This window comes from Leopardus geoffroyi, chromosome A3 (assembly GCF_018350155.1).
Source record: "Leopardus geoffroyi isolate Oge1 chromosome A3, O.geoffroyi_Oge1_pat1.0, whole genome shotgun sequence".
In the NCBI taxonomy this organism is placed as follows: domain Eukaryota; kingdom Metazoa; phylum Chordata; class Mammalia; order Carnivora; family Felidae; genus Leopardus; species Leopardus geoffroyi.
In genome coordinates, this window is record NC_059336.1 from 139,706,772 (window position 1) to 139,724,884 (window position 18,113).

At 64.5% G+C, this 18,113-nt stretch overlaps 1 protein-coding gene and 1 long non-coding RNA gene across 2 annotated transcripts in view; both read right to left on the reverse strand.

Annotated features, from left to right (window-relative positions):
- Positions 1 to 661: 661 nt before the first annotated feature.
- LOC123581697 lies at positions 662 to 3,023 on the reverse strand. The gene is made up of 2 exons (XR_006703947.1): positions 2,034 to 3,023; positions 662 to 1,070 (listed from the first exon to the last, which is right to left on the reverse strand). It is a non-coding gene; the product is annotated as an uncharacterized LOC123581697 (long non-coding RNA).
- Positions 3,024 to 10,901: 7,878 nt separating this feature from the next.
- The window catches only part of TPO (thyroid peroxidase), a 36,057-nt gene continuing 28,845 nt past the window's right edge, over positions 10,902 to 18,113 (reverse strand). The window contains exons 9-13 of the mRNA XM_045447896.1: positions 17,503 to 17,673; positions 16,039 to 16,276; positions 15,438 to 15,646; positions 14,641 to 14,811; positions 10,902 to 11,342 (exon numbers count right to left, since the gene is read on the reverse strand). Of these exons, the coding sequence (XP_045303852.1) occupies positions 11,134 to 11,342; positions 14,641 to 14,811; positions 15,438 to 15,646; positions 16,039 to 16,276; positions 17,503 to 17,673 (998 nt within the window). The 3' untranslated portion in view covers positions 10,902 to 11,133. The remainder of the gene's footprint in view (positions 11,343 to 14,640; positions 14,812 to 15,437; positions 15,647 to 16,038; positions 16,277 to 17,502; positions 17,674 to 18,113) is intronic.

Sequence of the window (18,113 nt, forward strand, 5' to 3'; positions counted from 1 at the left end):
TCCTGGCGCGTCGTGAAGAGGTGTCCAGGAGCGTGTCCCTCAGTCACTAACTCCCCAGGTTCCCGGGCAGGTGCGTCTGTGCTCTTCCCGTCTCCCGGCTGGGCCCAGGGGGACTGGCCACCTTGGAGGGACCCAGGCTGCTGCTTGGTCGCTCGGTGTGGAAAAGCGGGGCAATGACAATAGCTGCTTTGTGGGGATGACCGGTCCCCCGATGCCAGCAGGTCCGGGGCCTTAGAGGGCCTCCAGGCTGTTGCCTGAGTGAGCGGAGCTGGGGGCAGGCAGCATGTGTCCAGAGCGGGGCCGGGCCCCAGGACACCATGCCATCGACCCCTCGGGGGGGGGGGGGGATGAGACAGACCCCGAGAGTCGCCCTGCTTCCAGGCCCACCCGGAGGAGGGCAGCCGGGAGAGGACACAGGCACGAAGGCCACCTGGGCACAGGACACTGGAAAAACGCACAAGCAGGGAACAGGTGCGCGGGCAGGAAGCGGGGTGGAAGGAAGAAGACGGCAGCCAGGATGAGAGCGGGGGAGACGATGCCTGAACGCAGTGGACACGGCGCCTCCCCGCCTGTCCGGCTGGACGAAGGGGCTGGTGGATCCCCGTCCGGGAGCCCCGGGAGGAGCCGGCAGGCAGGCTCACACACACGCACAGCCAGGCGGTTGTCAGGGGAGGATTTATTTGTCTGCCCTTGAGTGTCACTGGACCACACGCCAGACGGGCCCTGACGTGGAAAACAGCCTCGGGAGCGATTTGGGGAACACGAAACCATTTTGAAGCCTCGAATGCCCCGGTCAGCAAACTGCAGGTCTACTGTCTTGTGTCCCGTCCCACAAAGGGGCAGCACACGTGTGTGTGACACGCGGCTCTGAGTGTTCAGAAGCAGCTCGCTTCCTGCCGGATGGGAAGGCCCGGGCCGTGTCGTTTCCAGGGTGCCCTTCTGCCCCAGATGCCCCGAGACGGCCGTGCGCTCCCAGGAATCAGCCGGAAGCAAGTTCTCACGCGGGGTTTCCAAGCAGGCGCCTGTGGTTACTACCGGCAGAGGAGGGTCTGCGATCCATAGGCCGGGTCCTGTGGGAGACAAGTCGCACTGAGCACACGGACAGACGGGGGACCCGCGTCGGCCCTCGGGTCTCGGCCGGGCTAATTAGGGGCGCAGGGGTGCAGGGAGCATCTCCAGGAACAGGACAGCGGGCTGTTGCAAGGGCCCGCCGACCGCCTAGGTCTGACAGGTGCAGGGGTGCGAAGTGAGTTTTTAAAAAGTCTTACTTATGTTTATGCAATCTCTACACCCAACGTGGGGCTCGACCTCATGACCCGAGATCAAGATTCGCACACTCTTCTGACCGGGCCGGACGCCCCTAGAAGGGACGTTTTAATGCATCTGTTGAGGTCACACGTACAGAGTAAAAACAGCAAAAAACAAGTCCATACGCCACTTACAGCTATTCCATTTTTTTAAAAGTCCATTTAGGGGCACCTGGGGGGCTCAGTCAGTTAACTGTCCGACTTGGGCTCAGGTCACGATCTCGCGGTTCGTGGGTTCGAGTCCCGCGTCGGGCTCTGGGCTGATGGCTCAGAGCCTGGAGCCTGTTTCCGATTCTGTGTCTCCCTCTCTCTCTGCCCCTCCCCCGTTCATGCTCTGTCTCTCTCTGTCCCAAAAATAAATAAACGTTGAAAAAAAAAAAAAATTAAAAAAAAAGTGCATGTGGAAGTTAGCGTTTCCTTTCAGCTCCTGTTCGCTGGCGGCGTCTGGAGCCAGTACCTGGGGTGAACGCCCGCCGTCAGCCCTCAGTTGGCACAACGAAAGCGTTTCACGGCTTCCACTCTGGCTCACCCGTTCTAATTTGCCCTCGCTTTTTAAAAAGTAGGTTAACATTTCACTAGTTCACGTTCTCCTGTAAATGCGGTTTGTGGGAGAAAACACACAGGCAGATGCAGAATGGGGAGGACTGGGCGCTGTGGGGAGCACCTCCTGGTCGGAACGGAAACACCTGCCACGCGGGGACCCACGATCGCCCGGTGTGCACCCACCTGCCCCGCGCCCCGAGTGCAGGCACCAGGCTGTGCCCCCGTTTCTGGGGATGTTCCAGGACCCGGCTGGGAGGCTCCTCCTGTCTGCACGATGGGCAGTGAGGATTTGCGGCCCGCGTGTGTCCTGTGGACAAGCGCACGCTGGTTACAACTGTCATTTCTCAGAGGGACCCCAAGGGCCCACCCCACACGCCGTGCTGCCACCGTGACTGGAGGGAGTGTTGGAGCACCGGGGAGTCCCCCCCCCCCCCCAATCCCGACCTCTCAGGGGAGGAGCCTGGGCAGCATTACTGCGACGAGAACGTTCTCGCACGGCGTGGCCTGTACTGTCCTCGGTCAGACGAGGGACGTCAGGAGGCCACAGAGCGGGGCCAGCGCCAGCCCTGCGGCCGCAGCCACCACACCCGAGCCCGGTGCTGCCACCCCTATCTGACGGCACTTTAAATTCGTGCAGAAACGCGTTCAGAAACTCACAATCCATACGCGGAAAACTGGGATTACGGGCAAGACCCCCACTCCCACTGACGTTACAATTCTCACGCTCACTGAGGACGCTCTGCGTTTGAACGTGACCGTCTCTGACGTGCTGCGTGCGCCTCTGCTGCTGGGGCCAGTCCTGGCCGTGGCCCCCCACCCCACAAAGCAGGGGCGTCCCCAGCGTGGGACACAACGCCCTCCCCAGCAGCTGGGGGCACAGGGGTCACAGGGAAACTAGGAAATGCCGCGGATGAATGGACGTGAGCACAGGACACACTGGGCCCTCGGGTGCAGAGGTGGCCCCAGGAGGAGGGGCCGGTCCCAGTGATGTGCGTCTACGTGGGTATGAAGAAAGACGTCAGCCGAGCCACCTTGGTTTGCAGCCTGGGGCGCCGGGAAAGGAAGGACCAGTGGCGGCTGAGAGGCAGAAGGACCAGACACCTGGGCAGACGAGTCTCACGGGCTGTGTGCCTCAACCTCCCCTCCTCCCCCACCTCCGCCTCTGCCCGCGGCCCAGCTCTCCCGCCGGGTGGGTGCCCCAGGGGCGTGGGCATGTCCGCCACGGATCTGGGACAGCACAGCACGTGGCCACCACTTGCCAGGAGGGGCCGTGGTCTCTGGACCCCTCTGTCTGGGATGTGTGGCTGCAGGCGTGGGACAGCCCCGTCAGAACCGCACGTCCCACGGAGACGGGCCCGCTCCCAGAGACACCCTCTCGCCGGCACCTGCCCCGGGCCCCCGGGCGTTCCGCCTCCCCGTTCGCCAGCCTTCCGCTTGTATCCTGTGTTTATCCTGCCATTTCCACTGGGGCTCCGGTCCCACAATCCATCTCTGCCTAACGGCGCTGGGCACGCAGGCAGCCGTGAGGGCCTCAAGGGACAAGGCGGTGGTGGGTTCGGTTCACACGGTCCTTTCGTTAGAAGGTCGCTGCGGTCAGCTCAGAGTGGGAACATGCGTGTGCACGCGTGTGCGTGCGTGTGCAGAACACTCACACCCCCCGACGGCCGCACACAGGCCACCACACCAACTCCCTGCGTCAGACCTCATGTTCTCAGAACGAGTAGTTTCACAAACAGGTTTTCAGGGAAAGAAAAACAGAATTTTCTGTGGACAGAGCATTAGAGTGGACTGTTTCCCTTTCCATCCTCCTTTTTGTTTGTCATGGAATTATGATTCCAACGCATTCCGTAAGGAGCGAGTGGGAAGCTGGCTCATGGGTCCTGCTCCCGGGACGTGGGGACAGATGGGACTGGTAAGGCGGCGGGAGGTGAGTGTGTGGAGCTCAGGGAGCCGGCTGCTTGGAGAGACAGGAGCGTGAGGCTGTGAACGCGGCTTTCCGAGCCCAGCCTCCTCCTGTGGCGGGCGGGTCACCAGGACCTGAGCGAGAGTGTGGGGAGTGTTGACCATCCGGGAGGAAGGAAGTGTCGCTGATGGTGAGTCAGTGAGGGCTCAGCAGGACATTCGGACACGTCCTCCACCCGCCAGCTGTGCCCGCCGCATGGGAGCCTGTCATCCCCGCGGTCACTTTCGACGTCTCCAGGACTCAGGACACGACAGCAACAAGCCTTGGGGGGACCACCCTCCCTGGGGTAGCGTGGGTGAAGGCGTCTGGTCTCCTGGAAGGAAAGGTCCGGGAAGCCGGCTGGGAGCTTGTTCCCGCGGGGTCCCCTGTGCCCGGACTGCAGAGGGCCCAGGGGAGCACGGGACAGAGAGGGAGCCTCGGATTCGGCCCCCCTGCCCGGCTGGAGCAGAGGCAAGGAGGCCCCGTGCCTACACCCTCTGGGAAGTCACTGAATTTGCTCCGTGGGGAGCAGAGGCCAAGACAGGAGGACAGGTGTCCCAGGCGTGCGGCCAGCCACCACGTGCCACACTCGCTCCAACCGCGCAGCATGCTGGAGGGCGCCAGGCGAGGCCACCCAGCCTGGCGGCGGGGGTTGGGCGGGAAGCAGGGGCCCAGGTGCCAGGCGATTGTGGATCGTGCACGCAGAGCCGTCCGTGTGGGCACAGCCGGACTCTCCCTCTCCCCCTGCCGAGCGCCTGCTAACCAGATGTCCCAGGAGGGCTGCCCACCAGGAGCTGAGCCCCTTCCCTCTGTTCCCTGTGTGGGTTCAAATCCAGAGGACAAACTCCCCCTTTCCAAGCCTCCCCGCCTCGCTGGGAGGACCGAAAACTGGGAAAATTCAAGCTGTCGACCAAAGCAGTTTCAGGTAAAAAAGGTGAAAGGCTTTCGGGGCGTGGAGGGGAGTGGACCCTGCAAGTGGAAAGGGCGCTTCTGGGCGTGGCAGGTCTGCACCCCCTCGTGGCTCAGAGTGTGGCTGCCTGGTCCACACGGCGGCCCCGGCCGTGGTCTGAGCCCGGTTCCTGCGTGAACTGCCGTCCTGTTTGCAAGTGAGCATCCGCCTCGAGCCGCTCGGCCGAGTGATCTCAGGTGTTCTCCCGGCTGCAGTCGGCCGTCAGGCTCGGGGGATGCTTCCCCCCAGACTTCCCGGGAAAGGTGTTCGTGGGGCCGACGGCTCTCAGTTTCTTGGTGTGGGGGCTACAGGCGTAACCCGGTGACCAGGGCCGGTGTCTTAATGGCGATGTTCGCAAACACAAAATCACACGTTCGCGCTCAATTACGGAACGTCAGCTGCTCGCCGCATGACACTTGGCAGGTCGGGAGCGGCGCCCAGCCCGTCTGGCGGTGTTTGCTGACGGCCCCTCGAGTTTCTGCTGCTCCGCTGACTTAGCGGCTCGCTGCGGGGGTACTGGCGCCAGCGTCCGCGCCTCTAAGAGCAAGTGATTCTCACAACAGGTTGCCGTCCTGCACCTGGAGACGCTCCGCGAACCCGACTCCAGGGACTCCCCGCCAGGTAAGTGGGGGGTGGGGGGCGGTGAGCGGTCCGTGACCCGTCAGAACAGCCCTGAGGGTGCGACCACAGTCGGGCCAGAGTCAACTAGGAGGAGGCAGGGGCGCGGTGGCCGAGGACAGGCCCCGGCCCCGCGCAGCCCCCGGGTTCCCGCGGCTACTCCACAGCCGACCAGCCTGGGCAAGTGACACATTCCGGAAACGGACAGACCGACACTATCATACGAGTTTCTGGGGCTTCAGCAACACCGTGCGGCGGCCTGGGGACTGGGCAACGGGAATCTGCTCTCTCCCTGTTCTGCAGTGTAGACACCCGAGGTCATAATGTCGGCAGGGCTGGTGAGGGACCATCCGCTCCAGGCTCTCTCCTGCTTCTGGGGTTTGCTGGAGACCCTTGGCTTGTAGACGCCCCGATCTCTGCCCTCTCTCTGTGTGCGTCCTTGTCCCCATCCCCCTTCTGTGAGGACAGCAGTCCCGCTGGGTTGGGACCACCCACCGCAGCATGACCTCATCTCAACTAGTTTCATCCACAGCCACCCCGCTTCCACACGTGGTCACGTTCCGAGACACCGGAGGTCGGGTCTTCAGCGCGTGACCTCGGGGGACGCACGTCAGCCTATAACAAGACTCAGGTGACCAACAGAGAAGTTAGACGAGGTAATAGCTAAATTTACCGGCCCGCGTGACCCGTGATGTGTGGGTCTTCCTGTTCACGGTGACCCGAAGGAATCCCTCGCGGTATTGTCTGAACTGCAGCAAACGTTAGTTCTGTCGGACGTTACGAATCTGCTGCAAAGCGTGTCCTTTAAAAACCACTTACCAGACACACAGTGAACTCTTCAGGGACAGAAGTCGAGGCACAGGTGGTCTTGGAGCTTAAAGGATATGGGTGCCGGGTCTACCAGAGCATCTCGGCGGGGGGATAGGTGGAGGGGGGCCATCACACTAGGGGGGGCTTCACCTCAGCTGCTCGGGACAGAAGCAGGGCTGTGGCTGGCCTTGGTCGGTGACACCCGTGGAGCACAGCAGTGGCCTCACAACGGTGACACCTGTCTGCTGTGGCTATGAGGTTTGGCTGTTTAAAACCTGCTTCTGGGGGCGCCTGGGTGGCGCAGTCGGTTGAGCGTCCGACTTCAGCCAGGTCACGATCTCGCGGTCCATGAGTTCGAGCCCCGCGTCGGGCTCTGGGCTGATGGCTCGGAGCCTGGAGCCTGTTTCCGATTCTGTGTCTCCCTCTCTCTCTGCCCCTCCCCTGTTCATGCTCTGTCTCTCTCCGTCCCAAAAATAAAATAAAATAAACCTTGGAAAAAAAAAATTAAAAAAAAAAAAAAAACCCTGCTTCTGCAGGGTGTAGGAACACGGGGAGATAGATGTCCCTCTTCAGGTCAGGGGCAGGCGTCTCTGAACGTGTCGGGACGTGGCAGGGAGCCACGGAGGCGCCGACGCGTGGAGGTCACCGCATTGCTGGAAGACGGGAGGGACGCAGAGCAACGCGGGAGCCGCGGGGGCCGTGGGGCGAGGCCTCGGGGGCCACAGGGCGAGCGGCAGGAGGGACAGACCGCGGGAGGCAGTGGCGGACGAGGTGCGGCAGACGCGGGTGTGGAGGGGGCGGCCAGACGGCACGAGCAACGGCTTCGTGCATTTTATGCACATGAGAAACTTCAGCAAGAGTCTGAGCTTGACTCCCGAGAGCTGCTAGTGAGAGCGGCTCAGGGGCGCGGACCCGTCCGCCGCACAGACGCCCAGATCTGCCTCTGAGGCCCCACCACGCTGCCAGGTTCGGCGTAAAAGTCCAACTTCCCAATTCCCAACTTCCCAGGAGTCGGCCCTGGAGTGGCGGATGTGGCTGAAGACAGGACCCTTGTTCTCTGAGAAACCAGGGGCGGGGGGCGAATCTCAGCTCCTGAGAGAGCACCCTGCAACCTTGTAACGTTCCCAGAACCCCATCCCCGGGGTCTCCGCCCACAGACACCTGACTCCCGGGGCGTAAGGGCCATTGTCCCGCTTTCCTTGTTTGAAGCGTCATCAAGAACCAGGAAGTCTCATGACGGAAGGGCTTGGGGCACTGACCCTCTACCCTGGCCCCTGAAACACAGCAGCCTTGCCCGCGGGGAGGAAATGGCCTCCCTGCGGCGGAAGAGCGGGGACTTACCACCTGCAAACCACCGTCCAGGTGAGGCCTGCCAGGCCGCCGACGAACAGGGCACCCAGCACCACGGAGACCCAGGACGCCTTGGGGAGCCTCCCGGAGTCTGAGAAGAAGGAGGGGGTTAGCGAGCCGGCCTGCCAAGCGTGCAGCCGGTGTGCCCGGGAGCCCGAGCCCACCCTGGTCCCGAGGGGGCCCGCCTCTGCTCGCGACAGCGTGGTGCACCTGGGGGCACAAATCTGCCCGAAGCAGCCATTTGCACAGACGGGCTCCCCCCGATGGGAGGTGCAGGGAGAGCTGGGGAGAGCGCAGGGGCACCTGCCCTTTTCCAGGAAACAGGCCCTCCCGCCAGGACCGACAGGCAGAGACGCGTGAGCCCCATGGAGAGGTGCTGGGGACCCCGCGTGCTCGTGCTGCGCTCACAGAGGGGCCGAGCGGGCAGGTGGGGGGAGGTGCAATGTGACGCCACGAGCTCGAGCCCTCGGCGCCCCTTCCCGCAGAAGCAGGTGGAGGCTGAACTCCGTTCCATGGTCGGAGCCCCGAGGGGGAGCCGTGGGGCCCCGACACAGCAGGCGCCCCAGCTACGGGCTGGCTGTTCATCCTGCAAAGAAACTGAGCAGGGTTGATGGGTGCAGACCGGAAGGGGCCGTGGCTGGACGGGGGTGAGGGGGGGCTGCAAGGAGTCGCCGGGGACGTGCAGGGCTCGGTGACGGGACTCGGGAAGTGCCCGGCCCACACCTGACTTCCACCTCCCCATCCCAGAAGCGGCGAGAGAACAGGTGGCCTCTCCAGACCCGTCGCCTCCCGGGTCTCACCACCTGCCCAGGACGCGCCTGCCGGGGGGAGAGGGCGCGGGCGTCTCTGCCCGTCCCCCACCGGCTCCTGTGTGGGAGCAGGTCCTGTGCCTACGTGTGGGTCATCCCAGGTCTGCTGGGCTCAGTGCCGGCCAAGCAGACACATGGGACCTGTGACTCTTCGATCCCACTGATTTTTCTAAAATGGCCAAGAACGGACTTCCCAGACGCATCCACCGCGGTCTGTGGCCTGTCACCCTGCGTCGAGCCAGCTCCTGTGTGGGAGGGGCCCCACCCCACCTGCCTGATGTCCACCCGGCCTCGCCACTGTCCCCAGCCTCAGCGCGGCTGCACGCAGATGGGCCTAAAGAAGTAACTGAGGTCGAACGAGGTCGTGAGGCCGGGCCCCAATCCCGTTGACGGGCGTCCTGTGAGGAAGGGACATCAGGACGCAGCACAGGGAACCAGGTGAGGACCCGGGAGGAGATGCCACCCACGGGCCCGCCGGGGACGGCCCTGCCCACACCCGGATCCCTGACTCAGCCCCCAGGACGGGTGACAGGTCTGTGGTCCGGCCCAGCCCGTGTGTGTTGGATGTCGGGGCCACCAGGCAAGCAAGCACAGGGCCCCGTCCCAGGGCTCCGAGCAAAGCAACCCCGGAGGTTGCTGAGCACAACTGGGCTCCGTGCGGCTGCCGCGGGGTCTCTCACCTACCCTGATGCGGGGAAAGCCTGCACGCGCGTGTGGCCAGTAACGATCGTGCACAAAACGCACCAACACGAGGGCCCTTTGCCCACAACGTGAGCGTGCCCGGTGGCCCAGCTTTCCCGTGGCACCTGGGGTCTCTCAGCCTGTACGTGGTCGTGGACGCCAGTGGGCAGTGGGTGTGGTGCAGGGAGGCGAGGGGGGAGCCTCTGGTAGACGGGCGTCTGCACTCTGTCCCCACCCCCCAGGACGGGGACGGGGTAACAACGCCGAGTGACCCAGGTGAGAGTCTGTCTTTCCCGACACCGGCCCCCGCCTCACCGAACACGTGCGCACGTGGGGTCCTCCCGCCTGAGAGCCCACCCTCTGGGACAGGATCGTTCGGAGAGGCTGGTCGGGGGGCGTCCGGAGCAGACAGCTCCTAGCGTGCTGGAGGCAGCCACAGCGGGTCACGCAGGCACACACACACATCCGGCCACGACAGCAGTGGGACGCGTCCCGTGGGCAGGGCCTAGGCCCGGTGCCCGCGCCACAGTAAGACCTGCCACGGTGCTCGTGGATGTGGCTGTCGGGGACAGAGATCCCTCTGGGTGGCGTGACGGGGGTGTCTCCCGTGGGGGCCCCCCCTCGCCTTGAAAGCAGGGTGCCGGGGCCCCAGAGCGCAGGGACTGGATTTTCCCTGCACCTGCCCCTGACGCCCTCCAGCAGCTGACACCCCGCCTGCCGCTTCCGGGCCCGGTGAGGCTCCCCGGCGGGACCAGCGCTCTGCACGGGCGGCGTGTGGGGGCGGGACTGGCTCCTGTCCAGGGGGCCCTTTGAGTCACAGCTTCTCAGAAACGTCCACAGGGCCTCGACCCGCCCGCCCGCACTCAGCCCCTCAGTCAGGCCTCATGACCGGAAACCGTGAGCGCGCCCGCCGCTCTCAGCGAACACACGGGCGCCAGGATGGGCGTCTTGGTCCCAAAGCTGGCCGGGCCCCTGCACCGCCCACCTGCGGAGCGCCCTGGGCTCCCTGCACATCCCTGTCCCTCGTCCCTCGCGTCCACCTCTGGTCGCAACACCCACGTCCTGCCGCCACCTCGGCCTGGCCCACGGCAGCCGTCTCCTGCGGTGCAGGTGTGAGGAGGCGTCCCGCCCTCCGACACAGGGACATAAGGGGACAAGGGCCTGCTCTGCGTTGCTCCCACCGCCTCTCCTGTCCCCCTCCTCCCAGTCATCCCCACTGTCTTGCCCCAGGGCCTTGGCACCGCAGTGCTTTTCCACCCCTCACCTCCGCCTGCGCCCCGCTGTGACAGAGATGCTCCCTGAACCCCTGGGCGGGCCAGTGTCCTCACGGACATACCTGCACGTCACGCGCCCCTTTGTGGCACTTACCACGAGGGCGGGCTCTACGCGGCTTGTGAGACTGTGGGTTCGTGACTTGCTCCCCTACAGGACTCTGACCCCTCACAAGCCGGGGACGTCAGGGTCCCGCCACCCCGCCATCCCTGCGCCTCATGTGGGCGCGTGGGCGGTGCCTGCTGCATCCATTCGGGGACGAGGATGCCGCCTGGAGTCTGTCTGGAGCAAGGGGCCCCTCCCGCCCCCCTCCGCCCCCCACACTCGCTGCTTCTGCAGGAATCCCCCAGCCTGACCACGCCCTCCGGCTGCTTCCCATCCCCCACAGCCCGTGCTGTGTGGCCGGCTTCGGGTCTCCGGCTGCCCTGGCGTGTTTGCAGTTGGGCTCCATCGGCCTGGTGCCCCACCCCCCACCCGAACAAAATCTGTCCCTGCAGATTCTCCTTCACGGGGGCGAGGCGCCAAGTTAGGAAACTGGATCTGCAACCGAGTGGCTGTGTGACCCCCAGCAAGTCACTGGACCTCTCTGTTCCGTACTGAGAATGAAACGTGGTGCCAGCCTCACAGCGGAAGCTCCCGGGAGAGGAGGGACGGTGCGCCCACACTGGAGAGGACAGGAAGGTGTCCCCAGGGCCGGAGAGGACGGGGCGGTGCCCCCACGCTACCTCGCCCTTCACGAGTGTCGTGTCTTTCCCGCAGCCAAGCTGAGGCCGGCACTGGCTGGTCCCCGCGCCCACCCAGAGTCACGGACGCGGCACAGGGAGCACGCGCAGGACGTCACGGGACATGCGTCTAGGAGGATGAACCTGCAGGCCTCTGGAAGGTGCACGGGCAGACGCGCCCAGGACGCAGGCGGAGGGTGGACTCACCTACACACGTCGTTCCGTCCTCCCCCAGCACGTACGGGTCCGTGCACTCACACCGGAAGCTGCCCTTGGTGTTCCGGCACCGGGCCGACGGGTGGCAGGGGGGCTGTGCCGCGTCTTCACACTCGTTCACGTCTGCACAGAGCACACGGAGGTCAGGCGCCGCCGCCTCCTCCGGCTCCCTGTGGCGTCCCCTCCCCAGCTCCGGTCCTCACCCTGGGCGCCACGCAGGCCCCCCAGACTGCTGCCTAGAGAATACGAGAACCCCTAGTGCCCTGTGGGCGTGTCCCTCTCGGGGGAGCCTCTGTGGGAGCACCTGCTCTCTTCTCGTCGGCCTGTGAGGTCAGCTCAAGAGCCAGTCGGCCGCTCTGTGACCACGCTGCCCAGCACGACCGGGCCGTGTGGTGGGCGTGCGGGGCGGGGTTGTTCCTGACACGGAGGTCGAGGGTGCGGGCTCCCCCCAGCTGGGCTCTTCCCACGTGTAAACGGGTGTAATTATGCACATCCAAGGGGCCAGGGGTCAGGGCTGCGGTGCGTCTCGAGGGACATGTTTGCGCAGGTTGGGGACCCGCACCTTCTGCTCCCCCTGCCCCGGGGAAGCCACGGAACGCGTGGGACAGACCCACACTGGTCTCAGGCTCGCCTAGTCCTAGATTCCTGGACCGTTACCTGCCCGGGTGCGTCTCCCCCTCCCGAGCTCAGGGTGCTGACCCGGGGCTCCCTGTCCAGTAGACACAGGAGCCACGGTTTGTATTCATGGATCACACACCCTCTGGGCAACAACAGAGCAAAGGGCCACAGACACCCCGCGTTTTATCCACTTTGATTCCCGACTTCGAAGCCCTCACAAGAGCCTCATTGCAGTTAATTTCCAGGTTCGCTTTTTCCACCAGACTTTCGTGTGGATGGGCTGGTGGAAAAGTAGGGCTGAGTGACGAGGAGAGTGCGTGTCTCGTCTGACCCGGGCACCGCATCCTCAGGAAAGCCTTTCTTTCCTCCCTGCAGCCGTGGCCGCCGTGGTTCACCGAGGACAGAGGTGGCTCTGACGTTCGCATCAGTTCACCCCACGAGGAAAAGCACTCTCTGCACTGTGTTCAAAGGCTGTTTTTCCTTGACTTAGAAACTCACAGTGCAGGGCACAGATCAGGTGAAAAACACCACGTACAGAAATAGCACATTTATACCACTGGCTGCACCGCGTCGAGTTTTCCAGAATTTGTTTAAAGATATTATATCTTAATCGTTAACGCAGGAGGACAAAACACGGGTCGTGTAAATAAAAGGTTAACACCCTCTCCTTCCTCGTCCCGTCTGTGCCAAGTTTGAAACCGAGATTAATGAGTCGTCGTCTTCACGAAGGCATTGGAAGTGTTTACAAACGGGCTCGTCTCGCCCCAAGCGGGTTCCCACTGTGCAGCTGCTCCGTGATTGTGCATCTCACCTGGTGAATCTGTGGACAGTATCTCACGTGAGTGGACACACTGCTAATTTATTCAGCACGAGAGTTCCCGGCGTGGATGCACCAAAATCCAACCCACCGGCTCTGGACTCGCTATGTTGGTAACGCTGGGCATCTGCCTGTGCTTTCGCTGTGCCTGTGACTAACCGGAATGGAGAAGCCACGGAGACGGATGGCCCCCCTCGGTCAGGTCGCCTCTGCAAACGCGGAGTCACGGAAGCCCTTGGTTTGGGGGCAGATGACAAAGCTACTGAGGTGGCCCAGGCAGGGTGAGCGGGGGTGCGGGCCAGCAGGGGGCAGGGGTCATTAGACCGGGAGGCTTCTCAGAGCCGCCCTGCCCGACAGGGTCTTGGTATCCGGGCAGGTAGGTCCAGACTCGGGAGCTCTGGGCGCCCGGGGGCGACCGTGAGCCAGGAATTGTGTCCACGTGCCGGGCCACGCCCCCCGAAGGCTGCCGGGTTCACCCCACCGGGGTTCAGAACCGAGTGACGTTCACTGCTAGTGGTCAGCACGAGCCAGGCATGCGCCGGGCAGACGGCTGATTAAGGAAGAAGAAACACCCGATGGGTGTGAGACGGGACGTCAGGAATAGAGCTCTGGGGTCACGAGGGCTAAAATCCGCCTGAATCCACACGTAAAACGTCTAGGTATTTAGGCAAAGAGGGTGTAACCCACGGCACCGTGGGTTCCTGTGAACCTCGAGGGCAAAGCTCTGGCTTCCCCCCGACCACGTCGGATGAGGCGCGGGGTGTCCTCCAGCCTCGCCGCTCACGTCCTGCTCGTGCAAATCTGGGCACGGGGGTTCTCCGGTCCAGCCCTGGGCCTGGCGATACGCTCCCCCGAGCCGGCAGGGTCTCACCTGGTTGCTCCTGTTCTGGCGACTGCTCCTCAGGGCTCTCCCTGGACACGACTCTGGGGCCAGCCACCGGGCCCCTCCGGGGACCCCGACCCCTCCCGGATCTCAGCCCCTCCCAGACCCCGGCCCTCGCCAAGCAGGTGCACAGGACCGCACTGCAGCCCCGCCTTGGCGCTCACGGTCTCCGTCAGTCTCTCTTGTGTGACCACCGCAGCCCTTCGGGACAAGACACCGCTGGCCTCCGAGACCGGAACCGCATCTTCGTCACCGAGGCAAAACGTCCGCAACGTGAACCACTTCTAGCTGAGCATTTCCGTGGCCGTAAGCTCGCTCTCGCGGCCTCCATCCACCTCCAGAACGCTTTCCTCTTCCTGAACTGAAACTCCTGCGTGGCTGCACCCTTGTGCCCGCTGGGCCGTCAGCAGCTCCTAACAAGCAGCCCGGGCGCGGCTCCCTGCCTGTCACCAGGCTCCTCCCAGGGGCAGTCGTGGCCAAGGTCATGGGCCGATGAGTGGAGCCTGCGTGCCTCCGGCATCGCTTCCCCGGCTGCCGCGGCCCGGTGGGGTGCACGCACGGTTTGTGGGTCACTTCTCAGCCAGCGGGCCTGCGGTCACCAGGAGTCCCCGGCCTCAGGGACCCACACACAGGCATCCGCTGCAGACGGCCATCCTGCCCGCTCCTCCGCAGGGCCGCTGGGGGACCCTCACCTGCGCTCGCGCCCCTCCCCCCGCACCGCTGCCAGCAGCCAGGCTGGACGAACGGATGGGAGGTGACCTGGGGGCACCCACATGCCCAGGTGCGCAAGCCGGGCGACAAGTGTGTCCCAGGGCGTTCCGAGAGGAAGCACCTCCCTCCTTCAAGTTTCACTCGAGAATGTGGCTCTAGAACCTTCTCCTGTGAGTCACTGACTTGTCCCTAATACCTGCGTGCCGACGTGACGGTCGTGACGCATCTAGAAAGCGGTCCACGAGGGCACCCCCACCCAGGAGACACTTTATTTCCCCGCCACCTGGGAGGGTCGTTACGCTCAGAGGCGCCTTTTCAGGAGCCACACTTGCGCTTACTCCGGTCTGACGGGCACAGATTTGGGGGTGAAGCGGGGGCTGAGGAGCACTGACCTCTGCACACGGGGGGCTGGAAGCGCCCGCCCCGGGGGGAGCAGGCCACCTGCTCCGGGCCGTGCAGCCGAAACCCGTGGTGGCAGGAAAACACCAGCACGCGCTGCCCGGGCTCGCCGCACAGCGCCCAGTCCCCGTTGTCCACTCCGCCCTGGAGGCCACACGCGTCACCTGCACAGGGACGGAAGGCGGGTGCCCTCAGCGCTCACTGCCGGCTCCGCCCCACCTCTGCCCGCCACTCGGACCCCACGTCCCGCGGGTCGGTCCAGCCGCGCACGACCAGGAGCGCTGGCTTCAGAGCCAACCCCACCCACCTCAGGACACCGGCTCCGGGCCAGGTCCCCCAGGCTCTGCTGCCCCCTGACACGCTGCTCCCTGGTCACCAGACACAGCGATGGCGTCCAGGACGCTGTGCCCGCACCTTCCTCCTGCATCAACCCCTCCCTGGGAGGCCTACCCAGCCTTCCTGCCCCCTGGCGCCTCTCAGGGCTCTCACCTCCTGCCTCCTTCTCACTCCCTAACCCCCCTGGCCCCTCACACCTCCCGCCTTCCAGCCAGAGACATTTCTGCCACAGCCCAGCGGGCCATGCAGATTCTTGGCACCGGGCAGAGCTCTGCAGACGGCACCACTGAGGCCCAGCGGACACCTGTGCCCCCGAGGCCCATGCGCTCACCTGTCCGCCTGCCCACCCCGACTCGAGGGTCCCATGTGCAGCTCACGTGTGGGGCGCCCGCCTCCCCCGTCCTTGCAAATAATGCATGTGGCACGACAGAAGTTAAGAAGGGCTTTACGTCACCTTGAGGAAGGACCTCCCTCCACGCATCCAGGTTCAGGCCTGGAATGTTCTCACACGACTCAAAGTCCCTCGGGAATCTTCCGACCAGGAAGGCATCAGGGGGCACGCTGGGGAGACCCGTGTTGTCACAGATGACCCGGGACAGGGAATGCTTGGCTAGCTGGCGCCGCTGGGCCTCCGTGAACACCCCGCTGCTCTCCCACCAGAACCTGCGCGAGAGGAGAGGGGCTGGGACCGGGCGGCCATTGCGGTCTGCGTGCTTCCAGACTCCTCACGCCCGCCATGCCGGGCCCAGAACCAGGACCCTCAGGGTCCTCGCGGGGCCCGGGCCGAGGCTGAGCCTTCAGAGGGCACCCTCGCGGACCTGGGCCTCAGGCCCGGGTTAGCGTCCGTCTGCCCCACTGGGCAGACGTGTCAGAGAACACCCCACAGCGGGCTTCTGGCGCCAGAAACACGCGCTCTCCACGCGACACCTGCTCACAGGTGAGGCCGGGTGGTTGGGACGCAACCGTAGCAGCTCACAGGGTGCTGGCCTGCATGAGCCCCGTCTGGGGTGACCCGGGGTCGCCTCCCGCACGAGGGCCCGGTCGGGTGCACCCACCGGTCTCCGTCCCTCAGGGCCTTCATCTGTCTCCCGATGAGGCAGGCAAACAGCGGCCCCGTGCGCGCCCGGGGGAGGAAGGTCTCCGCCAAGCCGCCCAGCCAGACGTCGATGTTGTCCGGGTGACCATACAGGTCCATCATCCGGCCCGCGATGCTGGCGTTGGCAGTGGCCGTGCGCAGGTGGGCGCGGGTCTCCAGTGCGGGCAGGCCGCAGAACCGCCTCCACGCATTGTAGCCTGCAGGGGGAGGGGCTGTAGCGTCCGCCCCGCCTGCCTCACCGCAGCCACGGCTCGCCGGTCCCGTCCAGGACGCCTGGCTACAGAGAACCTGCCCACTACCCGACGTGCCGGAATGTTCCGGCACCGACGTCGGGGCCTTCCTGAAGGGCTAGTTCATAAACCCAGTGGGAGGCACAACAATGCCAGACCCCAGACGCCACGTTTTACCGTGATCATAACTCACCTCCCGGGCCTCTGAGGGGGAGGTAAGAGGGGACACGTGTGGGGGGCTCTGAGCAGGCAGGCCTGGTTTCCCACGGCTGGTCTGTGAGTCCCCAACACACGCAGAGAGGGGACACGTGAGGCGTGGCCCCTGACCCAGAGGGGCTCCCCAGGCACCAGGGGAGGCGTGTCTACACACAGAGACTGGGTGGCAGGCGGCAGGGGCCTCACGTGGCTACCAAAGGCTGACCAGACAGCCCAACTATGGGCGCCCCAGAGGAAAGGCCGTGGAGGGCATCCCAGAGGGTCTCAGGGCTGGGGCGGCGAGGGTTAGGACAGGTAAGGGTGATGGGGCCTGAGTGGGCATGGCAGGTGGGGGTGGGGAGCTAGGAGCCTCCCGGGAAGAGGGTTCCCACCCACACAGTGGCCAGGGAATCAGACTGCTGGGGTGAGACGGCCTGGAGGCAGCAGAAGGCCGTGTGCTGATTGGGACGGTGACAGGGAGGGGCGGGCAGGACAGCCGCCTCTGACTCCCCTGGAGCTGTGCCTCGTGTGGGCTGCTGGGAGGCCAGACCATCTCCCTCTTCCTCTTTTTAAACCCCCTGCTCCTGCCCCACTGGGAGGCCCCGGACGCCCTGCGGGCCTGTCCTCTGAGCAAGCTGAATGAGCTCCCAGTGGATGAACGAGGGTGCTTGGAAAGCCCATTTCTTAGAGACTGGACAAAGGTTGGCGATGCATTTACTTCTGAGAAGACAGGCCCAGGTGGGAGGTGAGCCAGGGAGGAGCCCGGGGAAGTGAGTCTGGGGAGGTGAGCCCAAGGAGGAGCCCAGGGAGGAGCCCAAGGAGAGTCGGGGGAGGAGCCCAAGGAGGAGCCCGGGGAAGAGCCCAAGGAGAGTCTGGGGAGGAGCCTGGGGAAGTGAGTCTGAGGAGGTGAGCCCAAGGAGGAGCCCAGGGAGGAGCCCAAGGAGAGTCGGGGGAGGAGCCCAAGGAGGAGCCTGGGGAGAAGCCGGGAGCAGGCAGACCTGGCAGGCCGTGGTCCCGGCCCCGCTGCAGGTTGATGGACGCCAGGTCCAGCATGCCCGAGCTCCCCAGCACGAACAGCTTCTCTGTCAGCTCCTCGTTCATCAGCTGGTCCTGTACCTGCAGCTTGGCTGGTCTCGAGAGAAGGCCCCTCACGAGGGGGTCCAAACCACCTGGAAAATATCACGGAAGAGGCCAAGATTGTCTCATGAGTCCTGGGAAAACCACAGCATCTCCAATGGCCAGCTCTGCCTTTTCTTAACGGATGAGCCCTTCAGGTTCTCGAATTCCCTTCACGGGACTCCGAGGGCTTCCCAGTACTGCTTGGGTTCTGCCGTGTGGGTGGGTCGGCACCTGGCCGGGCCCCCCAGGGGACTGACTGGTGAGCATAGGGGGCAGGCTGCAGGCCCAAAGGGGACCCAGAGAAGGAACCACCAGTCCTGACGTTCTCACGTTGTGCACCAGTGAGGACGGTGTTACTTGTAACGAACGTGTGCTAACGAGGTTTCTACACGAGCTTTGAAACACTAGGTGGAGGGGCGCTGCACCTCAGGTGGCCACCCTGCGGACTCTGAAGAGCTTCAGAATCCGGGAGGAGGTTTTCTGATGAGCG